The following is a 24,238-nucleotide window of genomic DNA, read 5'->3' on the forward strand; positions in this document are numbered from 1 at the left end:
CTGGATTTTGTGTAAAGACATGCCATTACGTTCATATCTAAAACTCAATCAGTGTGTGCTTGGCCACATGTGTGGTGGTAACAAGGTTTGATATGAGTGGTACTTTATGTGTGTTTACATCTAGAATTCATTCGGGAACACCTGTCCTGTCATCCAGATACTGATAGGTGCAGTTGCTAAACATAAGCAGTTCCTAGGAACAATTATACCCCTTTTACACCAGAGCAAAAACCTGGGTTTTTTCTGGGTCTACCCGGGTCGCAGCTCAGTGTAGAAGGGTCCCTGAAAAATAACCTGGGTCAAGTGACCCTGCAATCCAACCCAGGTAGCTACCAGGGTTGGACCCAGGATGGACCCAGGTAATGGTGCAGTGTAAACGGTGCAACTCGGGTTATCTGACCTGGGTCATGCCTAAAATGAGCGGATTGGTGGTTGTGGAGCAGTCACCTCCCACTTTTTATGACCTCACAGGTTTAGCAGGGTAGACCTGAGTTCAGTGTGAACAGGGCTGACCTGGGAGTAACCCAGATCAAAGGTGCAGTGTAAATGGGTCTGACCAGGGTTGGAACCATGTCCAAAAACCCAGGTCGGACCTGGGTTTTTGGTGGAAAAGAGGTATTAGTTACCACCCAGGGTAATGTATGTTTTTTCCCTTTGATGTTAAGTGCTGTGTCTTTTGTTATTAAAATTCACTTTTATATCCTATCCACAGAATGCTTGTCCATTTATCATTAATGTGATTTTAGGGTATTAATCCATGATTATTATCCTTCTCATACCTCTGCAAAGTTTTTATTTCTTTATTTTATATATTACATTTCCCCCCTACACTAGTGACAAGTTAATAGCTGACCAGGAGGGGAGGGGGAGAGTTTCTCATAATTGGTGGCAAGTTTCCCTTCTGTATTATTTCTTTATTATCCTCTGGTTATAATGGGTTCACATTTTGCACAGTACTGCCCAAAGGGATAATGTAGAGTATCAAAGTCCATCACGTGTGTCTGATAAGAAGAAGCAGTGTGAATATATAAATACATATAGTTTGTAAAGAAGAGACAATCACAATATTTGTGAGCAAAGGAGGAAAATGGCAAGCGTCAGTATTTTACACTTAGCTATACTATTACATGCGCTTTCCTTGAGTAGCAGTTCCATGGTGAAACTTAACAATGGAGGCTATGAAGATATTGTCATTGCTATAAGCCCAGCAATACCAGAAGATCCACGCATTATTGAAAATGTTCAGGTAAGTCTCAGAATTTAATTGTTTAATATAAGTGTTTATCTATCAGTCTAGTGAATTTCTAGAAAAATCTAATACCCCTTTTACACCGGAGCTAAAACCCGGGTTTTTGAAGGGTTAACCCGGGCAGCTCCCTGGTGTAAAAGGGGAGAGGGTTGGATCGCCGGGTCGAGTGACCCGGCAATCCAACCCAGGTAACTAGCAGGGTTTAACACGGGCATAGCCCGTTAAACCCTGCTATGAGAACAGCGCACTCCGGGTCACGATGACCTGGAGTGCGCTGCTAGCCGGCCGATTGGTCCGGCTTCAGTGGCGCTTGGAGATGACGTCATCTCCAAGTGTCCACTTTCACTCCGCAAAAGCTGGGTCAATGCAGACCCGACTGCGGTGTGAGCGGCGCTGACTCGGGAATATCCTGAGTCAGCGCTGGCAAAATTCCGGGTCTGATCCGGATAGGAACTTTGTTCCAACTCCGGATCAGACCCGGAATTTAGGTGTAAAAGGGGTATTAAGCTGCATACACATGTAAAGATTTTCTGTTCAACCATTCAACTAGTTGATTGGTTGGAATGAAAATCTGGTAAGGTATGAAAGTAAATGACAATCAGCAATTTGCTCCCAAACGCCGGAAAATGGTCAAAAACTGTTGTTTGAACAAATTGTTTAGATCAAACATTTAACAAACTTGTCTGAACAACCATTTTCATCTGTTTTCTAGCATTTAGGAGCAAATTGCTGATCTTCAGTTACTCCCATACGTTACCAGATTTTCATTCCAACCAATCAACTAGTTGGATGGTTGGACAGAAAATCTGTGTGTGTGTATGCAGCTTAATAATAATAATAATAATCGTTTGAAAAAATCGTTCACTATCTGAGTCAAACGATGAACGATTATCGTTCATGTGCGTTCATATTTATAGTTTGTAGTTCAGCCAGACTTGTCAAATGAACGATTTTCATTAAGGGAATATGCAGAAATCGTTTGTAGTTCAAAAAAATCGTTTATTACACTTTAAAAAATCTGACAGATAATCTGACAGAAAATCGTTCATAAAATTGTTCACAAAATCGTTGGTAACAAAATCGTTGTGTGTGTATGCAGCTTTAGTGTTAAGTCACATACTTCAATGCTTCAATAAAAACAAAGATTATTGTTCACCTTTAAATTTTAACATTGCATAAGCCTGCATTATAAAACTTTTATATTATATAAAGAAAAATGCCTGGAGCACTGCATACGTAGAACAAAGGGCACTTATTTAAAATAAAATTATATTTTATTGGAGATATACAGAAAATAAATAGTGTGTATATGTAAATATATATATATATAAAATTCTCTATACTGTATATATTTAAAACATGTGGTAAAATACAGGGAATTCTTAATCAGTGCCACCAGCCAGTGGGTCATGATCTCTGCTATAAATTCCAAATGAAATATCCTACTTGTTTGTCATATTTGTTGTTATATTAGAGCTGTAATATATTTATTACATTGCAGGAGTTTATTGACTGTGACCTTGTTGTATATCTCAAACGTTATATAACTTCTTATATCTCTTAGGGGTAAATTTACTAAGATGGGAGTTCTATTTAAAAGTGATGTTGCCCATAGCAACCAATCAGATTCTACTTCTCATTTATCCAGCACCTTCTGGAAGATAATACCTGGAATCTGGTTGCTATGGGCAACATCACTTTTAAATAGAACTCCCATCTTAGTAAATTTACCCCTTAGAGTTAACACCAAGGATTGTATATCTCAGTAGTAATATAATTAGAAAAATCCCATAAGCTAGATTGAACGGTATATTTCATTTAGATGAACAAAAACATCAAAGTAGAACTTTCAGCAAACAACTTGAAACAATGTTGCAGTCTGTAATGTGGTTTACAAATCCCTTTCATTCTATATCAGGTATAAGAATATGAATAAAAAGAGCTTCAAGCCTTAAACGTAAGACTTTCCTACAGTTTCTGATCGCCTGATGTGTTTCTTCTACAGTAGTGATTTAATCGGAGGCTTAAATGCCATTATGTTCCAATTATCCAATCATAAATACATGCTGCTGTATACATTATAATCAAGTATCCAATTTAGGGATGTGCACCGACTCCCGTGTTTTAGTTTTGGATCTGGATTTGGTTTTGCAAAACCACCCTCAAGTTTTGGTTCTGGTTTTGGATCTGGATTTAAAAAAACAAAAATAGATAACATTTTTAAAAACAACTAATATCATGCAATTTATGCAATCCAAAACCAGAAACTCGGATTTAAAATCCGAATTCCAAACCGCAAAAAGATCAGAACCGTGACCCAGATTTACCCGGATCTCCTCGGGAGATCAGAACCGCGACTCAGATTTACCCTATTACACGAAATTCGTGTTGATTCGGATTTCTGGAGAACCAAACTGCACATCTCTAATCCAATTAGCATTCTGTCATAATTAATAAAGATAATATATATATGCTTACACAGGTCCTTTAGAGCAGTGGTTCCGAAACTGTGCGCAGCGGCACCCTTGGGTGCCGCGGACCGGAGGGAAGCTGCTGCCAGTTTTTTTCCCTATCATCTGCATCGCGCTTGGATCCAGAGCCGAGGTGAGGCGGCGGTAAGGCGCTGTCACAGGAGGGGGACGCAGCTGGAGGGAAGCTGCTCTCATCATTATTGAAGCTGGAGGCATGACGGAGCGGTGCGGGGGGCGGAGGTCAGATGTGATTGGACAGGAGCAGGTAGTGGGCTGGGCTGCCTGTTTTGACGCTGCGGCTGGAGGATCTGAAAAGTTGAGGGAACGGCTACGGTGCTAGACCTCTGTAGTAAAGGTAAGTAATGCTAGCTCCTATAGGGAGGGGGGGGGGGGCTGGGGGGGAACAGCTATGAGTGGCACATACTGTATACTAACTATGGGGTGGGGGGACAGCTATGTGTGGCACTGTATACTGACTATAGGGTGGGGTGTGCATGGGGGAAATAGCTATGAGTAGCACTGGCACTGTATACTAACTATGGGGTGAGGGGGGACCAGCTATGAGTGGCACTGGCACTGTACACTAACTATAGGGAGGCGGGTGGTGGGAAACGGCTATGAGTGGCACTGGCACTGTATATTAACTATAGGGAGGGGTGGTGGGAAACAGCTATGAGTGGCACTGGCACTGTATACTAACTATAGGGAGGGGTTGGGGGAAAATGGCTATAAATGGCACTGTCTGTATACTAACTATAGGGAGGGGGGGCTGGGGGGGAACAGCTATGAGTGGCACATACTGTATACTAACTATGGGGTGGGGGGGCAGCTATGTGTGGCACTGTATACTGACTATAGGGAGGGGTGTGTGTGGGGGAAATAGCTATGAGTAGCACTGGCACTGTATACTAACTATGGGGTGAGGGGGGACCAACTATGAGTGGCACTGTCTGTATACTAACTATAGGGAGGGGTTGGGGGGAAATGGCTATAAGTGGCACTGTCTGTATACTAACTATAGGGAGGGGTTGGGGGGAAATGGCTATGAGTGGCACTGTCTGTATACTAACTATAGGGAGGGGTTGGGGGAAATGGCTATGAGTGGCACTGTCTGTATACTAACTATAGGGAGGGGTTGGGGGGAAATGGCTATGAGTGGCACTGTCTGTATACTAACTGTAGGGAGGGGTTGGGGGAAATGGCTATGAGTGGCACTGTCTGTATACTAACTATAGGGAGGGGTTGGGGGGAAATGGCTATGAGTGGCACTGTCTGTATACTAACTATAGGGAGGGGTTGGGGGGAAATGGCTATGAGTGGCACTGTCTGTATACTAACTATAGGGAGGGGGTGGGGACACAGATAGCTATGAGAGCCACTGCTACTGTCTGCAACTACTTGGGTCAAAAAGGTACTGCTCGGTAATTAATTTGGCTTAGGGGTGCCTTAAAAAATTGAAGGAGACCCTAAGGATGCCTTGAACTGAAAAAGTTTGGGAACCACTGCTTTAGAGAATAATTGCACATATAAATACCATATAACAATAATGCTTTATTTTGCCAACATCTTAAAATCTCTGATTATATTCAAGAAATCATTATTACCTATAGTACATACATCATTACTTCCAAGCAGAAAGTTTTTTTATTTCAACGATATGTCATTAGGAGAGAAGTTCTGCCTAAAAGCCAAAAATTAATTTACATCTGTCTATCATATAAATGCAAATAAAGTACCACATTATCATCTATGATGAGCTCCTTCCACAAACATAATAAATACATGTATATGTGTACCATATATTTTTTAGCGGCTTTGCATCTGAGCACTTTTCAATTTACAGCGATAGTCTATTTTAACTGAGGTCCTATAAGATTGCCTTGTAGAAGACATTGGCCCTCATTCAGAGCCGCTCGTTAGCGGCAGTACGCTCGTTCCGAGCGATGTTTGCACATCTGCGCATGCGTACGCTTTTTAGTACGCATGCGCGAACCAGTCAGTGCGGTCGAAAATCCTTTGTACGCTATATAGCGAGTGCCTGCTATTTTGAGTGACAGAATGAGGCGTATGTGGGTGGTAACAGGGGAAGGTGCTTGAAAATGGGGAGTGGAGATCCGAACGCAGGCGTGCTTAAAGGTCAAAACGGGCGTTTTATGGGTGTGTATATTTAAAACAGCAGCGTCATTGACCACGTCACTGGGTTATTTTATAGCCAGAACTGCACGCAAATTTGTGGTAGCAAACACCAACCACAAGAATAGCGAGCAGTTCATACGCTGGTCGATGTACTCGATTAATCTAATAAATAGCGGACATGACGTAGGATGCGTGCGGCCAGGGGGCGTTTTTAACAAATAAACGAGCGTATGTTTTGCTCGTTCGTTCAGACTTAGAGGTGTGAACACACTGCAATGTGCGTACGGATCATTTAAATAGCCACCCCTTGTTTTTAAACGAACGACCGCAAATAGCGTGCGGCTCTGAATGAGGGCCATTATTTGTTTTTCCTCCTGAGGTCAACATGAAAAGATTTAGTTTTGATGTGACACGCAAAAGGGCCACGTAAAGTTGTCCATGAGAAAAACAGTCTCCACTCCAGCCACATTAAGAGTCTGTCCCTGTGTTTTATTTATTGTCATGCCCCAGTCTCTTACCTGGAATTGGACTCGTTTGACTTTAAAGAATTGTACTTCACATAAATGATATGGGAACAGTGAAAAGGGAAAAACTGACATTTTGTATTAGTAAACAGGGCTTACATCAATTTTTCTGGAGAAACTGGATAAAACGTATCAATCTCTACTTGGTATAAAATAAAGTCCATCTATATTTATTTAACGATTTAGGCAGCATAAGCCAAGAAAGAACTCGGACGTCTGTTATTTCATTGACTTGCTTCACTAAAATCGTCACTGCTTGGTTCCCTTTTTGTCAAACATTAATGTTTCATACACCTAAACCTTCCTCGACAAATGCTCTATAGAATAATGAAAACTGCATCAAAATCCGTCCAGTGGTTCTCGAGATTAGAACCGCCAAACAAACAAACAGACGCCTACCAGGCACTTTATTTTATACTATACAGTATATAGAATATATATATTTATATATATATATATATATATAAACTCTTTATTGTAAAATTATAAAATAAGACATAAGCTTTTTATACATAACCCTCACTTTTAACAGCATATAAGAAACAGTGAGTAGACCAACTGCACTTAGTCATAAAAGGTCATTAAACAACTTGTCATCTAATTTATAAGGAATTAATAGAACTCTATACAACCTTCCCTTTAACCTGGATAAATGCATTAGTGAACAGGAATCCATTTACCACTAAAACTATTAAGCAGAGATTGTACTGTATGACAATCTTAAATATCTTATAACATAATGGGGATGATTCAATCACCCATGATTTGCAGGTACGATGTGTCGCAATTCATTGGTGCATGCATATTTGCCATATACATTTACCTTATGTGGCAGTGTTGATTTCCATGGGCGCATCTAAGGGAGAGAACAGAAATCAGCCATATACTGTAGGTGGTCCTATGATGTGCCTTTCCTTAAAAAGATGAACGGCACATTGCAACTTATTACATTGACCACAATGTTTTTGCAAACATATGTCTTAGTTGTACCGTGAATACTTACAGTAGCTTGCAATTTCTAGCATTTTATGAATTGTTTGATCAGTGCTGTATGTTTCAATGCATATGATAAATGTAAAGCTTTTTTTATTTTATCAGAATTTCTACTTTGTTTTTCTTGATTAGCAGCACACTTACATACATCACTTACAAAACAGATGGTCATTCACACACTTATACATAGAAAGAGAGGCTGTAGGGATGAATATAAAACATCAAGCAAAAATACCAGGTAACTGCCATTGGCACCATATTCACTCAAAGTTTTGCCAAGTTATACATAGGCCACTTTCAAAACAAATACATCTGGAGCAACCCATCTAATCTGAATCTAGTTCTATAGCATGTTTATAGGTTATTTTTTTATTATTTGGAAAGGGGACCTAACATATACTCTTAAGGAAAGAAGATAAATATAGTTAATTCTTTTGAACCTTTCACCCCCAGATTAATTTTCTGGACTTTGCACTCACAGTGGTGAAGAGTCAAAATGTGACTGAAACCTTTCATGAACGAGTTGATTGTAATGACTTCTTATTTTCTCAGACCAATTACCAGAAACCATAAAAAATGATTTTCCAAAGGGCCAGCTAATGAGAGTTTCCAGAAATTGCTCCACAAAGAAAAAAAATAAGAAAGTTAAGTCTTTATTACATTCCTTCCAAGAGACAAATTGTCCAGAAGATTTATGATGGTAGCATATAAAAAAATTAATTTACTTGAGTGGGACACTTTTTCAATTCCTAGACAGAGAAAACGCAACGTAGAATGAAAAGACTGTTTTGTATTTGTTTCTAATTAATATTCATATTTATGCAAAATGTAAGCTAAGTTTCATTTGTTGAAATATGATAAAAACTCAGACTTTATATTAAAGAGAAACTAATACTGTTTACAAAAATCAAACACAAATATAAATGTAATAGGCCTTAGTTTAATTTTATCCAACTACATATTTATATATATATATATATATATATATATATTCCATAGACATAAAACTGTATGGTTTTACATGTCCCATTAAGACATGATCTGAAATTTCACAAAACCTTCTGAATTTCTGCCAGTCAACTTAAAAAAAGCAAGGAAATTAAGATCATTAAGACTCATGCCTTAATGGACGTGTTCCTTGCACAATACAGATATGGTATGCCATTACATGCTGTGGTTAACTGTAGATTCAGCACTTTCACAGAATAAGATTGCTGTCACTTACAAATTGGTGGAGCTGCTAATTCACAGAATTGTGTGCTCATTGGAATACACATATGCAGTCTATGCGGAATGTAGTCAGGGTGCCGGTGGTCGAAATGCCAACTGCCAGAATCCCAACACTGAAAGCCTGGCATGGGACTAAAGATAGGCGTCTAAATACAGATGCCTATTATCAGCCCCATGCCGAAATCCTGATGCTCAGTATACCAAACATAGATTAGCCGGGCGTTGCGACCTGTTATCCATGGGGGCGAGGGTAAGGTTTAGGCACCCCCGGGGGGACTTAGGGTTAGGTTTAGGCTAGAGGAAGGGGGGGTTAGGGTTAGGCACCACCGGTGGGACTTAGGGTTAGGTTTAGGCTAGGGAAGGGGGGGTTAGGGTTAGCCACCACCGGGGGAAGGTTAGGGTTAGACACCCCCCAGTGAGGGTTAGGTTCAGTGTGCGGTGAGGGGGGGTTAGGGTTAGGCACCACAGGGTGGACTTACGGTTAGGCACCACCCCCTGAGTCTTAGGGTTAGGCACCCCCAGTGGAGGGTTAGGGGGGGAAAAGGGAGGGTTAAATATACTTACCAGCCGAAGTCGGGATTACGATGTGTCAGGTTTCCAGGGTCAGGATTTGAACCATCGATTTTTAAGCAATAGATATTTCATACCCAACCTGTCTATGCAATTGAGGTCTGAGCAGAAAATAGAGCTGCACAGATGGGATAAAAGTGGGGTGGATGGGGGAAGAGACAGAGCGGTGTGGATGGGGGAAACAGAAAGGCATGGAGAGGTGGGGAAGATGTAGCAGCACAGACAGGGGCGAGCCAAAGTGATGCAGATGGGTGGAAAACAGTGGTGTGGATGGGGGGATAAGCCTTAAAGGGACATGTGAAACCGTAAGGTTTTTTGTGTATAGAATTTCATAGCTATTTTATAATTTATTAACCAACAGAGTTTGGAAGAGCAAACTGGGCCACCTGCAGGGGAGAAGGGCAACAAAATGGTACACTAGCATGGGTGGCGGAGGGGACAGCACACATGAGGTGTTTTGGGGGTGCAGAGGGAGAGACAGCTGTGGAAGCAAGCTGCAGGTGTGCAAGGCATTGGCACAGCTGGGTGTGGAGCAATGCACAGGGGCATTAGCAGATGACAGAGGGGCTCACTAGCGCTGGGCATGCACCTGAGAAAATCAAATCAATAAGACACAGATGTATGGATGTATCAGTGAGATTCATCCATGCATCTGTTAAAAGTTGAATATGTGTAATATATAAAAAATTAAAATGACAAACAACATAGGGGTGAGCCATATTTAGCACAACCAGCACTGGGCTATTCAGAACCAGTCCTGGTTGCCAAAATACAGGGGAAAAATGACGTAGGGGTCCCCTGTATTTAGTGCAACGGCACTGGGCTCTGATCAAATGCTGGTTCTGGAAATACAAGGGGAAAAAATGAGTAAATTCCAGAACCAGCACCGTACCCTTTCTAGTGGGGGGTTAATGCCACAGCCAGGGGAGCCCTTTCACTGTGTCACCCAGCTGAAGCATTAACCCTGATCACTAGTCAGCCCAGACCCGGGATCCCTGGGTATCGGGGGATGCCCGCATTATCCTGGGCACCCCAGGCCTAGGATGATGGCCCAGGGCTATCCCCAGCACCCCTGGGCAGTGGGTGCCAGGTTGATTGTGTAATGTGGTGCATTTGAAAGAATATTGTCTTTTGCAGTAGAACTGCAGGTCCCAGCAAGCTTCCACCTTATGCTGGTACTTGGAGGACCACAAGTACCAGCAAGTGGGGCATTAAGGGCCCATTGGTACCTGTAGTACACTTGTAAAAGAAATATGAAAATAGACACAGTACAATAATTTTTTCAAAATCATTTATTTGGCTGCATTTTATCCTGGGGGTGGCAGCCTTTAAGCTCTTTTATGTGGCAGCCGCCACACCAAGACTTCGTCGTCTTTGCCTGGTGGTCTCCAACCCACCAGGGCTTTGGCATCTCTGCCTAGGGGGAGGCGGTCTTTAAGCTCTTTTTCGTGCCTGCCACCACCACCACAGGGCTTTGGTGTCTTTGCCTGGTGGGCGCCAACCTGCCAGAGCTTTGGCATCTTCACCTGGTGGGCGCCAACCCACCAGGGCTTCGGCATCTTCGCCTGGTGGGAACCAATCAATTAGCTGTTTTGCACGGCTACCACCTCCCTAGGGCTTCTGTGTCCTCTTCACCTAGTGGGAAGCAGCCTGTGTCAGCTCTTTTGCATGGCCGCTGCCCACTAGGACTCCCGTCGTCTTCTTTCTCTGGGAGCTCTTGACTGCTCCCTCTCTGCTATATGACTGCCATGTCGCTGCCTTCTGCTGGCTTATATAAGCCAGCCGAGGGGGCGGGGTGATGACATTGCGAGCCATGATTGGCCTGCGGCGGGCATCTTTGAATTTCAAAAATGGCACTGAGGCACCATTTTTTAAATGGGCACTGCTGCCAAACTCTGCGTGCTTGGCTCGTGGCAGCCATCATCGAATATCAATACCCACACTGCCGTCCATTTCAACACCCACACAGTGCCACCGCCCCGCTGATGCCCGTACTGCTGCCGGTCCCCACCTGGCTAACTGCCACACCATCACTGGGTCTCCATTGCCACTAACACCTGCTACAATTGCCGGGTTCTGCCTCCACTAATGCCTGCAAAGGACAGCCATCTTATTGCATCCAAGTGACGCCAGATTACACCCACTTGATGGAGACACCTGTTGAGGCTGCGCAACAAGTTGTAGCTCCCTATCTGTATAATGGTGCATTTGTGAGGCAATAGTTTAAAAACTGTAACTTTCTAATTTACCTGACCCCCAAAAGCACCTACCCTGGAACAATAGCTACCTAACAAAACAAACCCCAAGTCAAAATTTGCCCCCTACTTTCAGTTATGCCTTCCCAAAATTCCCCCATAGAACAGCAGAAAGTGGTCCTAATTGAGAGTGTCTGAAAAAACTGACAGTTGGAACTTTAGATTACTCCCAAATCCTCATTTTTTTTATTTTTTTGCCCTGAAATTTGGCATGCAGCACTGAGCAACAGTTCTACCCACCCATTCCAGTTTGGTACCTCGAATAGCTTTTGAGGTGTAGCCCCTTAAACACCATGGCCCCCCCTCAGAAATCTCTATGGGAGAATTCCATTTCTTATTGATTCAGCCTTAATATAAGTATATACCTAAAACACCCTCCTTATGTGGGGGAATGTGGACTGTACCACAAGTTGTAGGATGCTCCTGCATGCAATGGTCAGATCATGGGGTCATAATTTTATGTCCTGCTTAGAAATTTCAGTCCCACTGAAGAAAGCACACACTGAGTTAAAATTGCTCAGTGTACAGGGTGCACATTGATCGGATAATTGCTCTGTCTTGTCAGACCGTTTATCTCATCTACAGAGTTGATTTGCAAGTATGCTCCCAGCCTTACTCATGAGAAGTTTGCTACTGACATTGCTACAGTAAGTACCATACCAGTTATATTATTTTATTAATAAAATGTAGTTGCAAACTACAATATGTGCTTTAAGCACTAGATTTCTGGAAAACAGATGGAATGTCATTAATGAATTCTCTTCAGATAGTACCTCCAGACATGTTCACTAATATCACAATATTTGTTTATTAGGAATATCAGTTAAAGGAATGTTTACATGTGAATCCCGCCTCAAGGGGCATAAAAAGGTATTGACATCTTTGCCGCCATAAAGTCTATTATGGGGCTAATCCTGAGTTGGCAGCAATGCAATAAATTCTATAAACGTTGTACTTTGGTAAAACTATGTTGCACTACAAGTGGGGCTGATTTAAAATGTGCAGATACTGTACATTTAGATTTGAGAGGGATGTGCAGGGGTGCTGAGAGGGGCGGGTACTAATTACCTGGGCCCGGCATTTTATAGGGACCTGGCTGGGACCTAGGTCCGCCACTGCCCCCCTATCTCTTACCTGTCAGCAGCCTCTCTCCACAGCCCAGCATGTACTGCTGTGTGCTGGGCTGCAGTGGGGCCAAGTAAAAATATAAATGTACTTGCACCACCTGCAGTGCAACATGGTTTGTTCCATGTGCAAAGTTACTTGCTCTTTGCTCTCAGAATTAGCTCTATTTACAGGGCCGGACTGGGACTAAAAATAGGCCCTGGCATGTTAAAGCACACAGGCCCATCTTGGGGGTCAATCATATTAGCCGCGATGATCTCGCCGGCGCGAGTTATCGCGGCAGTGGCCGCACTTTACAGCATCCCGGATTTGCCTAATATTGCTCGCAGCCCCATAGGGCTCCGAACAAAATTATGCGAATCCTGGCTTGGGTAGCGAAGGGTGCGAGCTGCGGTGCCGTTGGCGGCGATTAAATGCCATTGCAACGACACATCGCACCTAATAGGATTGAACCCTTGGTGTCAGCATCCTGGTTCCTGTCACAGACTCCTCCCCTTGCTATTCCTAACGCTTCCCACTGCTTAGTCTATGCTCGTACACATAATATTAGAACAACATAAAAGTGTACATTATTCTCTGTATTTAGTGTTCACTCTAGGTCCGGCAGTAGGCAGGGTGCCGGACCTAGAGATAGGGCACTTCTGCGCGTGCTGCAGGCGTGCGCGGCTGAAAAGGGGGCGTGGTCAAAGAAAAGGGGGCGTGTCTTTATGACGCGTTCCCTTTTCGTCACTCCTGGGGCACTTAAGTGCCAGGCAGTCCCCAAGCGCTACGGTCACTGTGAATGGATGCTGGGTGCACCAGCGGTGACCGCAGCACTGCCGTTTTGATCACCCGTGCCCCACAGGCTGTCTCAGCGGGGCACCGTGCTGGAGGGCAGGGTGCTTTCTGCCCTTCAGAAATAGGGCAGGATGCGGCGCCCCCCTGAAACAGTCTAGTGGGAACGCTAGTATTAAAGCACACACAACAGTGCACATTCTGCAAGGGATTTAAACAGGTACCACCACACAGGTGAGGGCTGGGACACTGAGGGATGGTTCAGGTAGGGTGAGGGAAGGGACACTGAGGGGGAGATACAGGGAGTGTGGGGACTGGGACACTGGGGGTTACAGGGAGTGTGGGGGCTGGGACACTGGAGGTTACAGGGAGGGTGGGGGCTTGGACACTAATTGGGGGTTACAGAGAGGGTGGGGGCTGGGACACTAATTGGGGGTTACAGAGAGGGTGGGGGCTTGGACACTGAGGGAGGTTACAGGGAGGGTGGGAGCTGGGAGACTGATTGGGGGTTACAGGGGGTGGGGGCTGGACACTAATTGGGGGTTACAGAGAGGGTGGGGGCTGGGACACTAATTGGGGATTACAGAGAGGGTGGGGGCTGGGATACTGAGGGGGAGATACAGTGATTATACAGTATAAAGCTTTCTGTCATTACGGTAAAGAGCAACAGATTTAAAAAGTAAATAAAGTGCACACACTTACCTGATAGTGTTTGGTGGTGTCCCCTCTCCTCTCCACTTCAGGGTCCCATTAGGTCTCCTCCTGCTCCTGTAGAAGCCAGCTGCTCCTCTTCGGCACTTCCAGCTCTTCACAGAAGTTCACACACAGCAGGCAGGGGGGCGTGTCAGACAGTACCTGTTACTAGAGGTCCCGCTGGTCCTCTAGTGTTTGCTGGCAGACCATGGCAAGTGGACATTAGAGGACTAGCGGAGCCTCTAGTGTTCTTAATGTGGACAAAATGTCTTCTCTCCGGCGGTGGCCATTTCGCAAAAGACATTTTGTATGGCATCCAAACGGACGGCCAGACCAGCCCACTTGACCATCGGCCCTTCTGGCATTTGCCAGAAGTGCCCGATGGCCAGTCTGGCCCTGCCTATATATCTTTAAGCTAAAAGTCTTGCATCCAGATGTTCTAAATAATATGACTGATGCATACATCTAGTGTGTTCAAATGGAGCATATCATTTGTGTACAATCTATAAAAGTATCGCTTGCTTTATTTGCATTTACATGATAAACATAGATATTTATTTACTTTGGTTTGTACTTGTCACACTTAAGGTGTAAATACAATGTAGTATGTTTTATAGGATTGAGATAGGTGGTGTTTAATAGAGAATAAAATATACTGGCAAATACAATAAATTATTGTGGTTTCGACTAATTTATGTAGTGGTGGCCAATCTTGGCCCTTAAGGATCACTAGTAGATTATATTTTTCTGAACATCTGTGGATATTTTAAAATGTGTCAATAAGTACTTAATAAGCGTCTCTGTCATGTCAATGATATCAGCTGTAATGCAGAGGATTTTCTGGTCTCACTTTCGGAGCATTTGCATGGTATTGCTGCTCATACCCAGTGCGGATGACTTGGCTCTGGTGGGTTTGACCACTAGTATGGATTTTGGCAGTTCGCCACCATTGCCTGCAGTGTGCCCTGAGGCTCTGCCCACCAACAAACCCCTTTGTTGCAACTAGATTTCAACCTATTTAAGGTTGGACCGTATGGACCATGTGCAGGCAGTGCTATGGCACAAGGTGCAGGTCCCTGGGGGTGTCAGCGACGCTGGCCCATGACCCCTAAATCTGGCTAGATAGGAATGTGCCTAGAACAGCACCTGCAGTGTGTATAGCCTTCCAGAGTATCCGGGCAGATCTACACTTACTCCTGGTGGTGGCCCCGCCTCCTCATGTGACATCATATGTTTGGGGTGGGGGTGGAAAAGAGCACAGAGAGACCTATTCCATTGCTGCACCCTGCACAGAGCTACATTATTGCAAGAGCTCCTTATGTATTTAGCTGTGTTCCAGTTGGTCCTCCTGTATCTCAACAACTGATCTTGGTTTGACAAATGCCTCATGGATCTTACCTGGTCTTCTGCTACTCCTCACGCCTTGCATTAAGGGAACGAACCTCTGATCTTGACAGTAAAAGGAATTGTGTTTTAAACAGAGCTGAATTACTAATATTAAATATTTTAGTAATTCAGCTCTGTTTAAAACACAATTCGTTTCTTGAATTCTCATTGCCTGTCATTCTGCTGTGCTGTCTCTGCACCCATTATAAATATGCCCCTGGTACTGAGTGTGCGGTGATTCAGAGATGTACACAATGATGATTTTTATGCAGAACAAGCTATTTTTTTGCTATAGCACATACGGAAAAAGTCCCACTGTGCACACGCTGTTATTGTCTTTGAATTCTGCGCGCACAAAGAACCCATTTGCGAAGTGAGTGACAGGTAGTCAGCATTTGGGGGGAATTAATGGAGGGGGTGGTTAGAAAAATGCAGGTATGCCTTACCGTTTACACACTGTTTTATAGGCATGCATAAATTAGCCATTGTAATCTCCTATGCAACATGAGAGCTCTCTGTGTGTCAGAGAGCCACTGTATTTAAGACAGGTCTGACCTACCACAAGGGCTGAATGGCTGGTCCATGTGCATTGATGTTGTGATCGCATTAGAGTACATCTCTGAATAAGGCCCTCAGTCTGGCTACAACAGCTTTAGAATGTTTAAATATGCATTTGTTCATTAAGGGGCCCATTTGATATAAATAAAGTTCACTGTGGACATTTGGTTATAAATTAATGCATTCATTTGCATGTATTCATATCTACCAGTTGGGTATTTGGACTATATAATGCTACTGAAAATGTACCAGCATTTAAAGTCTGTGTTAAAGTCAATACTGTGAAGAAACATGTTAGGAGGGAATCAATATGTACTACCACTGGCCTCATGAAGCCCGACAGGGGTGAAGATCCCGACAGCGGATTTAGGTAAGTAATGCTAACCCTAACCCTCCTTTAGTGGTGCCTAACCCTAACCTTCCTCCGTAGTGCCTAACCCTAACCCCCACTAAGTGCCTAAATCTAACCACCCCACCTCTGCAGCCTAAACCTAAGTGTCCAGGGGGGTGTGCCTAACCCTAACCCCCCCTTTCCCTAGCCTAATCCTACCGGGGGGGTGCCTAACCCTAAGTTCACCCAGGAGCCCTGAAGCCTAACCCCCCCCCCCGCAGCTGTCTGCACCCAGCATCCAGCTCATCTTCGTTTGGTATGCCAGGCATTGGTATGCCGGGTGTTGGGGTCCCGACGTAGGTCTAATGACAGGCGTTGGTATTTTGACGCCCGTCATTAGTACCCTGCCGGGATGTGACAGTTGGGAAGCCGGCGGTTGGAATTTCGACTGTCGGCTTCCTGACTGCATCCTGTTAGGAGATCTGAAGCTGTTAAAAGAAACTGTTACTTTTAAGATCTGAAGCTTTTTTAATTCATAATCTTGTACCTGAACTCAGACTGATACCAGTGGCAGAACTAGTGAGTGTTGGCCCCAGGTACAAAAAATACTTTGGGCCCCCCTTACCTTTAACAAAATAAAAACAAAACTTGGATACTACCTTTTTCGATTGTTCACTTTGAGTAACATACAGTATATGTAGAGACAAGTTGATACATGCAATCCCATGTATACCACATACAGGGCCAAATTCTGAGTCAGAAGCTGTAACCTCCATTTATGCATCTTTTGCTGATCTTGCATATGCAGCTTTATGCTAATATCGCCATAGACGTACAAAGCGGGTGTGCAGTCTGTGCACAGGCAGACCCCTTAGGCAGCCTCAAACTCTACCATAAGTATATTTCCCCGCATCTCAACTAGTTCCCATGGGTGAGGCAGCCTCTTTTTTAATCCAAGATGGCAGATGTGAAAACTCTCTATCTGGGCAGTAGTCTATCTCTTGGGTGTACGGTATTCTTTGTTCCAGGGGTGGGCATCAGTCTATGTCTCAAAGGGAAGGTGTAGGTCGCACCCATGCACACTTATGAATGCTGCACAAGCTTTGTTGTACAGCTGTGCATCTGAATGTGCAAGGACTAAAATGCCCACTTTGAGGACCTTTAGGTGCTGTAATACCGCTTGGTGCATATTTAGATGAAACCATTGGCTGCACCATCGAAACTTGCACCAGCCCCAGGCTATCAATGTGAATGATGAAGCGCCTGAGGGGCCTAATTCAGCAGTGCACTGCTGAAAGCAGATTCCCGATGTTCGGGAATCTGCGCAGGTGCCAGACCCGTTCTGCACATGTGCAGAATGAGTCTGCGAGGCCGCACAGAGACTACCAGCAGACTGTCAGTGATTGACAGTCTGCTGCCATGTATGGGCGGGGAGGGGGCGGCGATGGCCTCTGTTTCCCAAAATGGAGGCATGTCGCTGCTGTTGAGGGGGAGGGAGGAGGCCAGGTTCTCCTTTGGCTGACGGAGATTTCCTGGCCTCTTACTCTAGTCTGTGGTGGCCGACTGTGGGACCCCATGGGTCACGTAGCCAGCCGATGATCCGCAAAGTATCTGATGCTGCGTTGGACAACGCAGCTCAGATATGTAATGCAGCAGGATGCGTGATGCCTCCTTCTGCATTACCATAATTGCAAGGATCGCAATTGCAAAGCTGTCTGTGTACAGATTTGCAATTGTGGTCCTTGCTGGATCAGGCCCTGAGTTCGCAATCAGTTCAGTGACACGCCCATGACAATTCCATAACTTGCTCATGGACATCTTTGTGCATTTGAAGAGCCACCTCCCAGTCACCATCCAGGAATGCCCTGTAAACTTCGGATACCATGGGCCAAATGTAATAGGGTGAGAGTTAAGAAAATATTAGAGTTTAGCAGTAAACTCTCACATTGGTCGAGTTTCATCTTCAAAATGGGAAAACATCTGGATGAGAGTTTAAATTGTGAGAGCTTTATGAGTCTAAAAAAATTTAAGTCTGCATATTCTCGGACTCTATTACATTGGCCGAGTTTAAAAAGTGTCAGAGTCTACTGCTAAACTGTCACATTTTCTAAACTCTCTCCCTATTACATTTGGCCCCATGCGTCTCAATTGCTACTGCAACTCTTTACGTACACACAATGGGATACATGCGCCGTTCAACTTGTTAGTAATTTAGCATCGGCTTCATCTCAGAATCAGCGCCCACAGTATCATATTATAAAAAAAAAGGTATGGTTATTACTCTGCTTCAGTTACAACAGAGAACTGGGGGTATATTTAGTAAAGTGTGGGTTGGAGATGTTGCCCATAGCAACCACTCAGATTCTACTTAACATTTATCTAGCACCTTTTAGAAGATAATACCTACGGGTAAATTTACTAAGAATCGAGCTTGGTGGAGTTTTGTTTTCTTTAAAACTCACTTTGATTCACCAAAACTCGGGTGAGTTTACCCTTTAACAACTTGCAAATTTACTAAGAAGTGAGTTTAGCTGAAAGTAAGTTTTCCGATGGTGAAGCAGAATGAGTGTTTTCCCCTGAATTGCGAGTTTAGATGAGATTACTTACCCAAGATTGCAGTGTTTTCTCTCTGCAAAACTCACCCAGGCAAGCAGCCTGCACATATCAGTGAGATATGTGATGGCTACTTGTGTGGTCTACCTGTAAAAAACCAGCCACAAGTCTGGGGCTGGTTAGGCTTTAAGGGGGGGAACCTACGTCATTTAAAAAAAAAACACTTTATATTAGGTATTTAGGCAGACACATACACATATCACACTGATCTGTGTATGTTTCTGCCAAACTTGCAGCTCAGGAGGTGGTCTATTTGAAACATCAATTTATCAGTGAGTTTGCTACAAACTCACCCCAGATTGTAAACTCGAAATTTGCATGTTGCAACTTTTCAATGTAAAGTACTTCCTAGTTTGGCCAATGGTGAGTTTAGTCAAGTTTGCAAACTCACATGAGTTTTAACAGTGAGAAGAGAAAACTCACTTCCACACTCACACCTGTTTGGTCTTAGTAAATTTGCGAGTTTGAAAAACTGTCTAAACTCGCATGAGTTTGCAAACTCGATTCTTAGTAAATTTACCCCCTAGAATCTGATTGGTTGCTATGGGCAACAACTCCACTTCTAAAATCTAGCACTTCAGTACATATACGCCCTGGAATCGGCAAATTCTGACAAAAGTTTTATACTTTATACAGCATGCACATTATATTATCAGAGATATCCCTATGTATGATAATTTGTTAATGAATAAACTAGATGGTATACTAAAGCTTTATAAAGAAGTGAATAAACACTGCAATCATAGATAAGGAATGTAATGTTTAGTCACTTATTTATACAGCTTAAGTTTTACTTTAGTTTGGTTTTAAAAGCTATCAGTTGTCCTGGGGAAGAGCTAGAAAAGTTTTCACATAATTTTTTTAGGAGCCTGGCAGCATCACAATTATTTCTAAACAGCTTAAACAACTCTGGGGGTGATTCAGCAGAGGGCACAGGAACTATTGCAGCTGCTAACATGTTAGTAGCTGCGTTAGCTGTAATATTATAATGCAGCAGGAGGGGTCATGCCTCCTGCATGCATTACTTATCCGAGCTGCATCCACAGACGCAGCATCGGACAATCTGAGATCAGATCCCCCATCTGATTGACTCATGGGGTCATGCAAGCTGACCGCCACAGATACAACAAAGAGACGAGGAAATCTCTGTCAGCCGACAGACATCCTGACTTCTTCTCTCCCCCCCAACCTACCTGTTTTGGGAAATGGAGGCCGTTGCCACCCCCTCCCCACCCACAAATGGCAGCAGACTGTCAATCACTGACAGTCTGCTCTTGCTCTGTGTGCGATTACGCAGGACCCACACTGCATATGCGCAGCATGGGTGCGGTGCCTGCACAGATTCTGACCATCGGGAATCTGCATTGAGCAGTACACTAATGTGCACTGCTGATTTATGGCATCTGTTATATATGAGTGTCCTTGCTCATCTAGCCTCAATACGCTATGCAGCATGATAAGCCTGGTTTGAGTGAGCCATCAAGTTCAGTGTAACTCAGCTAGTGTCAGGTGCTTTTTCTTGCCGAAAATGCATTCAAGTCACAATGCGATGCGACTAGGATGCACCAGGAGACTGCGCTGATTAATTTGATATGCGATACTTATATATCTGTGTGTGAGTCTGTAAATGGAACTGGAAGTAAAAAAAGCTGAGGTCGCTACATCATAGCACTTCGCAATATATACAAGTGTTACATATCAAATTTATCAGCATAGTCTCCTTGTGCGTCCTAGTTGCATAGCATTGTGACATAGATGCATTTATAAGCAAAAAAGATGCAAAAAAAAGTTCTAGCCCTAAAATAATACTAACCCTAATTACAGCCTAACCCAGTGATCGCGGTGAGACAAAAAATTGTGGGTCCCAGGGACCCCTCACTTGACTAAATTGGGGTCCTACCTGACCTTTTCTGGGTCCCAGCGGAATGAAAGTTTTAGGAAAATCTAACAACTTAAACAGAAAAAATAATGGATGCTAAACCGTTTTGTAATGTTTTTATAGGTGCAGCACTGCAGTTGTCTTCCACCACCAACACGAGTCGGCAACACCCACACAATTATCCAGCAAGCTCCATCCCCCACCATTTGCATCTCAGCAGCACATGATAATCTATTTTTTGTATTTAGCATTTGTGCAACTGAACCTCCCCTTCCCCACCTTTTTTGTTCCAGCTGCTAAATCTCCAGCCACACCATTTTCTTAGCAGTTGCACCATTGCCATGCATCACATCTCTCATTGCACTTTTTTTTTGTAGTAATAGCTAGCCTCCCCTCCCCACCCCTCCCAATTATTTACTTTTCTGACTGCTGCTGCTCAAACCCCAGGCCACCATCCATTTTGGAAAGCAGCCAGACCAGGGGACCCTCCCCCACCCATAAATAAGTGAGTAAACATTACTCACTCCATTTGCAGCACTGCAGCCAGCAAACTTAGCTCCCTGGCGGACCCTTACACACGCGCCATGCGGCTGCCCCACCCTAGGCAACGTAACTGGTCACTAATACGGGGGAGTGGCAGCTGCTTTAAAAAAAAAAGGCTTTTTCTCAACCGCTCTCCTTGAATTGTTTTCAGTGATGCCATGTCAAGTCCACCCCTGTTTGAGTTACAAGCACCGCACCACAGTAAATTCAGTATTCATAAGTAAGCAACCAAACCCCTACCACGCTACCGCTCTGTACTGACAACCACCTGCTACCGCACCTACGCCACCCACTACCACACCTACCCCCACCCACTGCGCACCTACCCCTACCCGCTACCGCACCTACCCCTACCCACTACTGCACATACCCCCACCCGCTACCGCACCTACCCCTACTCGCTACAGTACCTACCCACTACTGCACATAAGCCCACCGACTACCGCACCTACCCCTACCCACTACTGCACTACCCCTATTTACAATTACCTGTGACGGGAGTGCAGTCTTCAAGTTGGGAGCCGGGGTGTCAGTCTCGAAGCTGGAGTGTTCACACTGGGACGGGGTGCAGTCTTTGGGCCAGGTGTGCCTCCAACCAGGCACAGTCTTCGAGACATGGGCCCGCCGGGGCAGTCTCCATGCCCGGGGCCCACCAGGAACAGTCTCCATGCCCGGGACCCGCCAGGAGCAGTCTCCGTGCCCGGGGCCCGCCGGGAACAGTCTCCATGCCCGGGGCCCGCCGGGAACAGTCTCCACGCAGGGGGTCGCCGGGAACAGTCTCCACGCCGGGGACCACTGGGAATAGTCTCCACGCAGGGGGCCGCCAGGACCAGGTTGAACCCTGGGTAGTTTTCCCTGCAGCCGGAGACATCATACCATATACCCGGATTGAGGGGATTGTGCCAGCAGTGAAGCGCATCCCCGAGAACCCACCCACGGTCTTCATTTGTGGGTAAAATATGCACTATAGCACGTATTTGCGAACGCTGCTAACCCATGCCCTAATTTGGGTTGGGTATGAATAGCCGGTGGCTGAATTGCCGCCAGTTCTAATCCCAATGCCGGAAGCCCGCAAGTACAGAATCCTGACAGGGGTGGTAAGTACCATAATCCTCCCCCTAACCCTAACCCTGCCTTGGTGGTGCCTAACCCTAACCTCCTCTGCTGGTGCCTAATGCTAACCACCCCTGGTGGTGCCTAACCCTAACTTACCGCTTCCCGCACCCTAAATCTAACCATCCCTGGTGGGGGTGCCTAACCCTAACCTCCCTCCGCTGGTGCCTAACCATAACCCCCCCTCCCTGCAGCCCAACCCTCCCCCGGGGTGCCTAACCCTAATCTACCCCTGGGCGTCCCTAAACCTAACCCCCCCAACCCCAGGCTAAGTATAATACTTACCCGTATACTAACCTTCGGTATGGCAGGGGTCGGGATGTCTAACCCTAATTAAAGCCTAGCCCTAGCCCAAATCTAACCCTAACCCTAATTACAGCCATACTCTAGCCCTAATCTAATTTTACTCTAATTAAAGCCTAAAACTAACCCTAATCTAACCCTAATTAAAGCCTAACCCTAATAGCAGTTTCCCACCAATGTTTAGGTCTAACCCTAATACCAGCCTAGCCCTCATCTAACCCTCAATACAGCCTAACCCTTGCCCTAATCTAACATTAATTAAACCCTAGCCCTAATGTTACCCTCACCAAAATTACAGCCTAACTTTAGCTCTAATCTAACCCTAACTCTAATTAGAGCCTAATCCTAACCCTAATCTAACCGTAACCCTAATAACAGTTTCATACCAGTGTTTAGGTCTAACCCCAACACCAGCCTAACCCTTACCCTAAATTTAACCCTAGCTCTAATCTACACATCATTAGAGCCTAACCCTAGCCCTAATCTAACTCTAATTACAGCCTAACTTTAGTCCTAATCTAACCCGAATTACAGCCTAACCCTAGCCCTAGTCTAATCCTAATTACAGCCTAACCATAGCCCTAAACTAAACCTTACTCTAGTTACTCTAATTGCAGCCTTATGGGGCTACCTTTACTACAGTGTTCATAGAAGCAGCTGGCTTTGAAAATCTATTTCCATATATGCACTTAATGAGATCACTGGTGATTTGATATTTATGTTTTTGTGTAATCTAACCCTAACCCTAACTCTAATTACAGCCTAACCCTAGCCCTAATGTAAGCCTAATTTAACCTAACTGCAATCCTAATTTAACCCTAACTGGCAATTTGTTGTTTATCTATTCAGATTCCTCCAGCTGTCTCTAATTACCTTCGGCGGCTGTGGGCTGTCACTGGTTCCCTCCTGTGCCTGCACAGGTGTCGGGGAGCTTGTGCTGCAGGCGGTGGAGGTAGAGACAACACACACTGATGTGGGGGGGGGCTGGTTAAAGGTGGGGGGAGGTGCAGCCACGGCAGGGACAAACACCAGCTTTCAGATGGCTGGAGGATGGCGACGGCAGGCCTGGCACATGATTGTTACAGCCTGCGGGGGCGAGGAGTGAGCGTTACCCACAACGTTGGTCTCAGGCAGTGGAGGGAGGTGCAGCAGCAATTGGGACAGACACCGACTTTCCGATGGCTGGGGGCTAGCACAGGATAGGTACACTCAGAGCCGTATCTAGACTTTTTAGTGCCCAGTGCCAGAGAGAGCATTGGTGCTCCCCCCATTTTTTAAATAGGATTATAAAATAGTCCACTTGAAAAAGGGCCATGGCCCATGGGAAAGGGCCAGGGAATAGATAGGCGAGGTCAGGAGATGCTGGAGATTAAAGAAGAGGAAGCTGCAAGTGAGAATGATAATAAACAGGAAATTGACAGGTCCAATGCCCCCTGCCCTGCGGTGCCCTGTGCCACGGCACTTTTCGCACTACCCTAGTTATGGCCCTGGG

At 44.8% G+C, this 24,238-nt stretch overlaps 1 protein-coding gene across 1 annotated transcript in view; it reads left to right on the forward strand.

Annotated features, from left to right (window-relative positions):
• Positions 1–1,087: 1,087 nt before the first annotated feature.
• The window catches only part of LOC148540810 (calcium-activated chloride channel regulator 1-like), a 131,137-nt gene continuing 107,986 nt past the window's right edge, over positions 1,088–24,238 (forward strand). Inside the window, exon 1 of the mRNA XM_088481917.1 lies at positions 1,088–1,246. Within this exon, the coding sequence (XP_088338043.1) occupies positions 1,088–1,246 (159 nt within the window). The remainder of the gene's footprint in view (positions 1,247–24,238) is intronic.

The sequence above is a fragment of the Taudactylus pleione genome, unplaced genomic scaffold, assembly GCF_031769625.1.
Source record: "Taudactylus pleione unplaced genomic scaffold, aTauple2 ptg000017l, whole genome shotgun sequence".
Classification (NCBI taxonomy): Eukaryota; Metazoa; Chordata; class Amphibia; order Anura; family Myobatrachidae; genus Taudactylus; species Taudactylus pleione.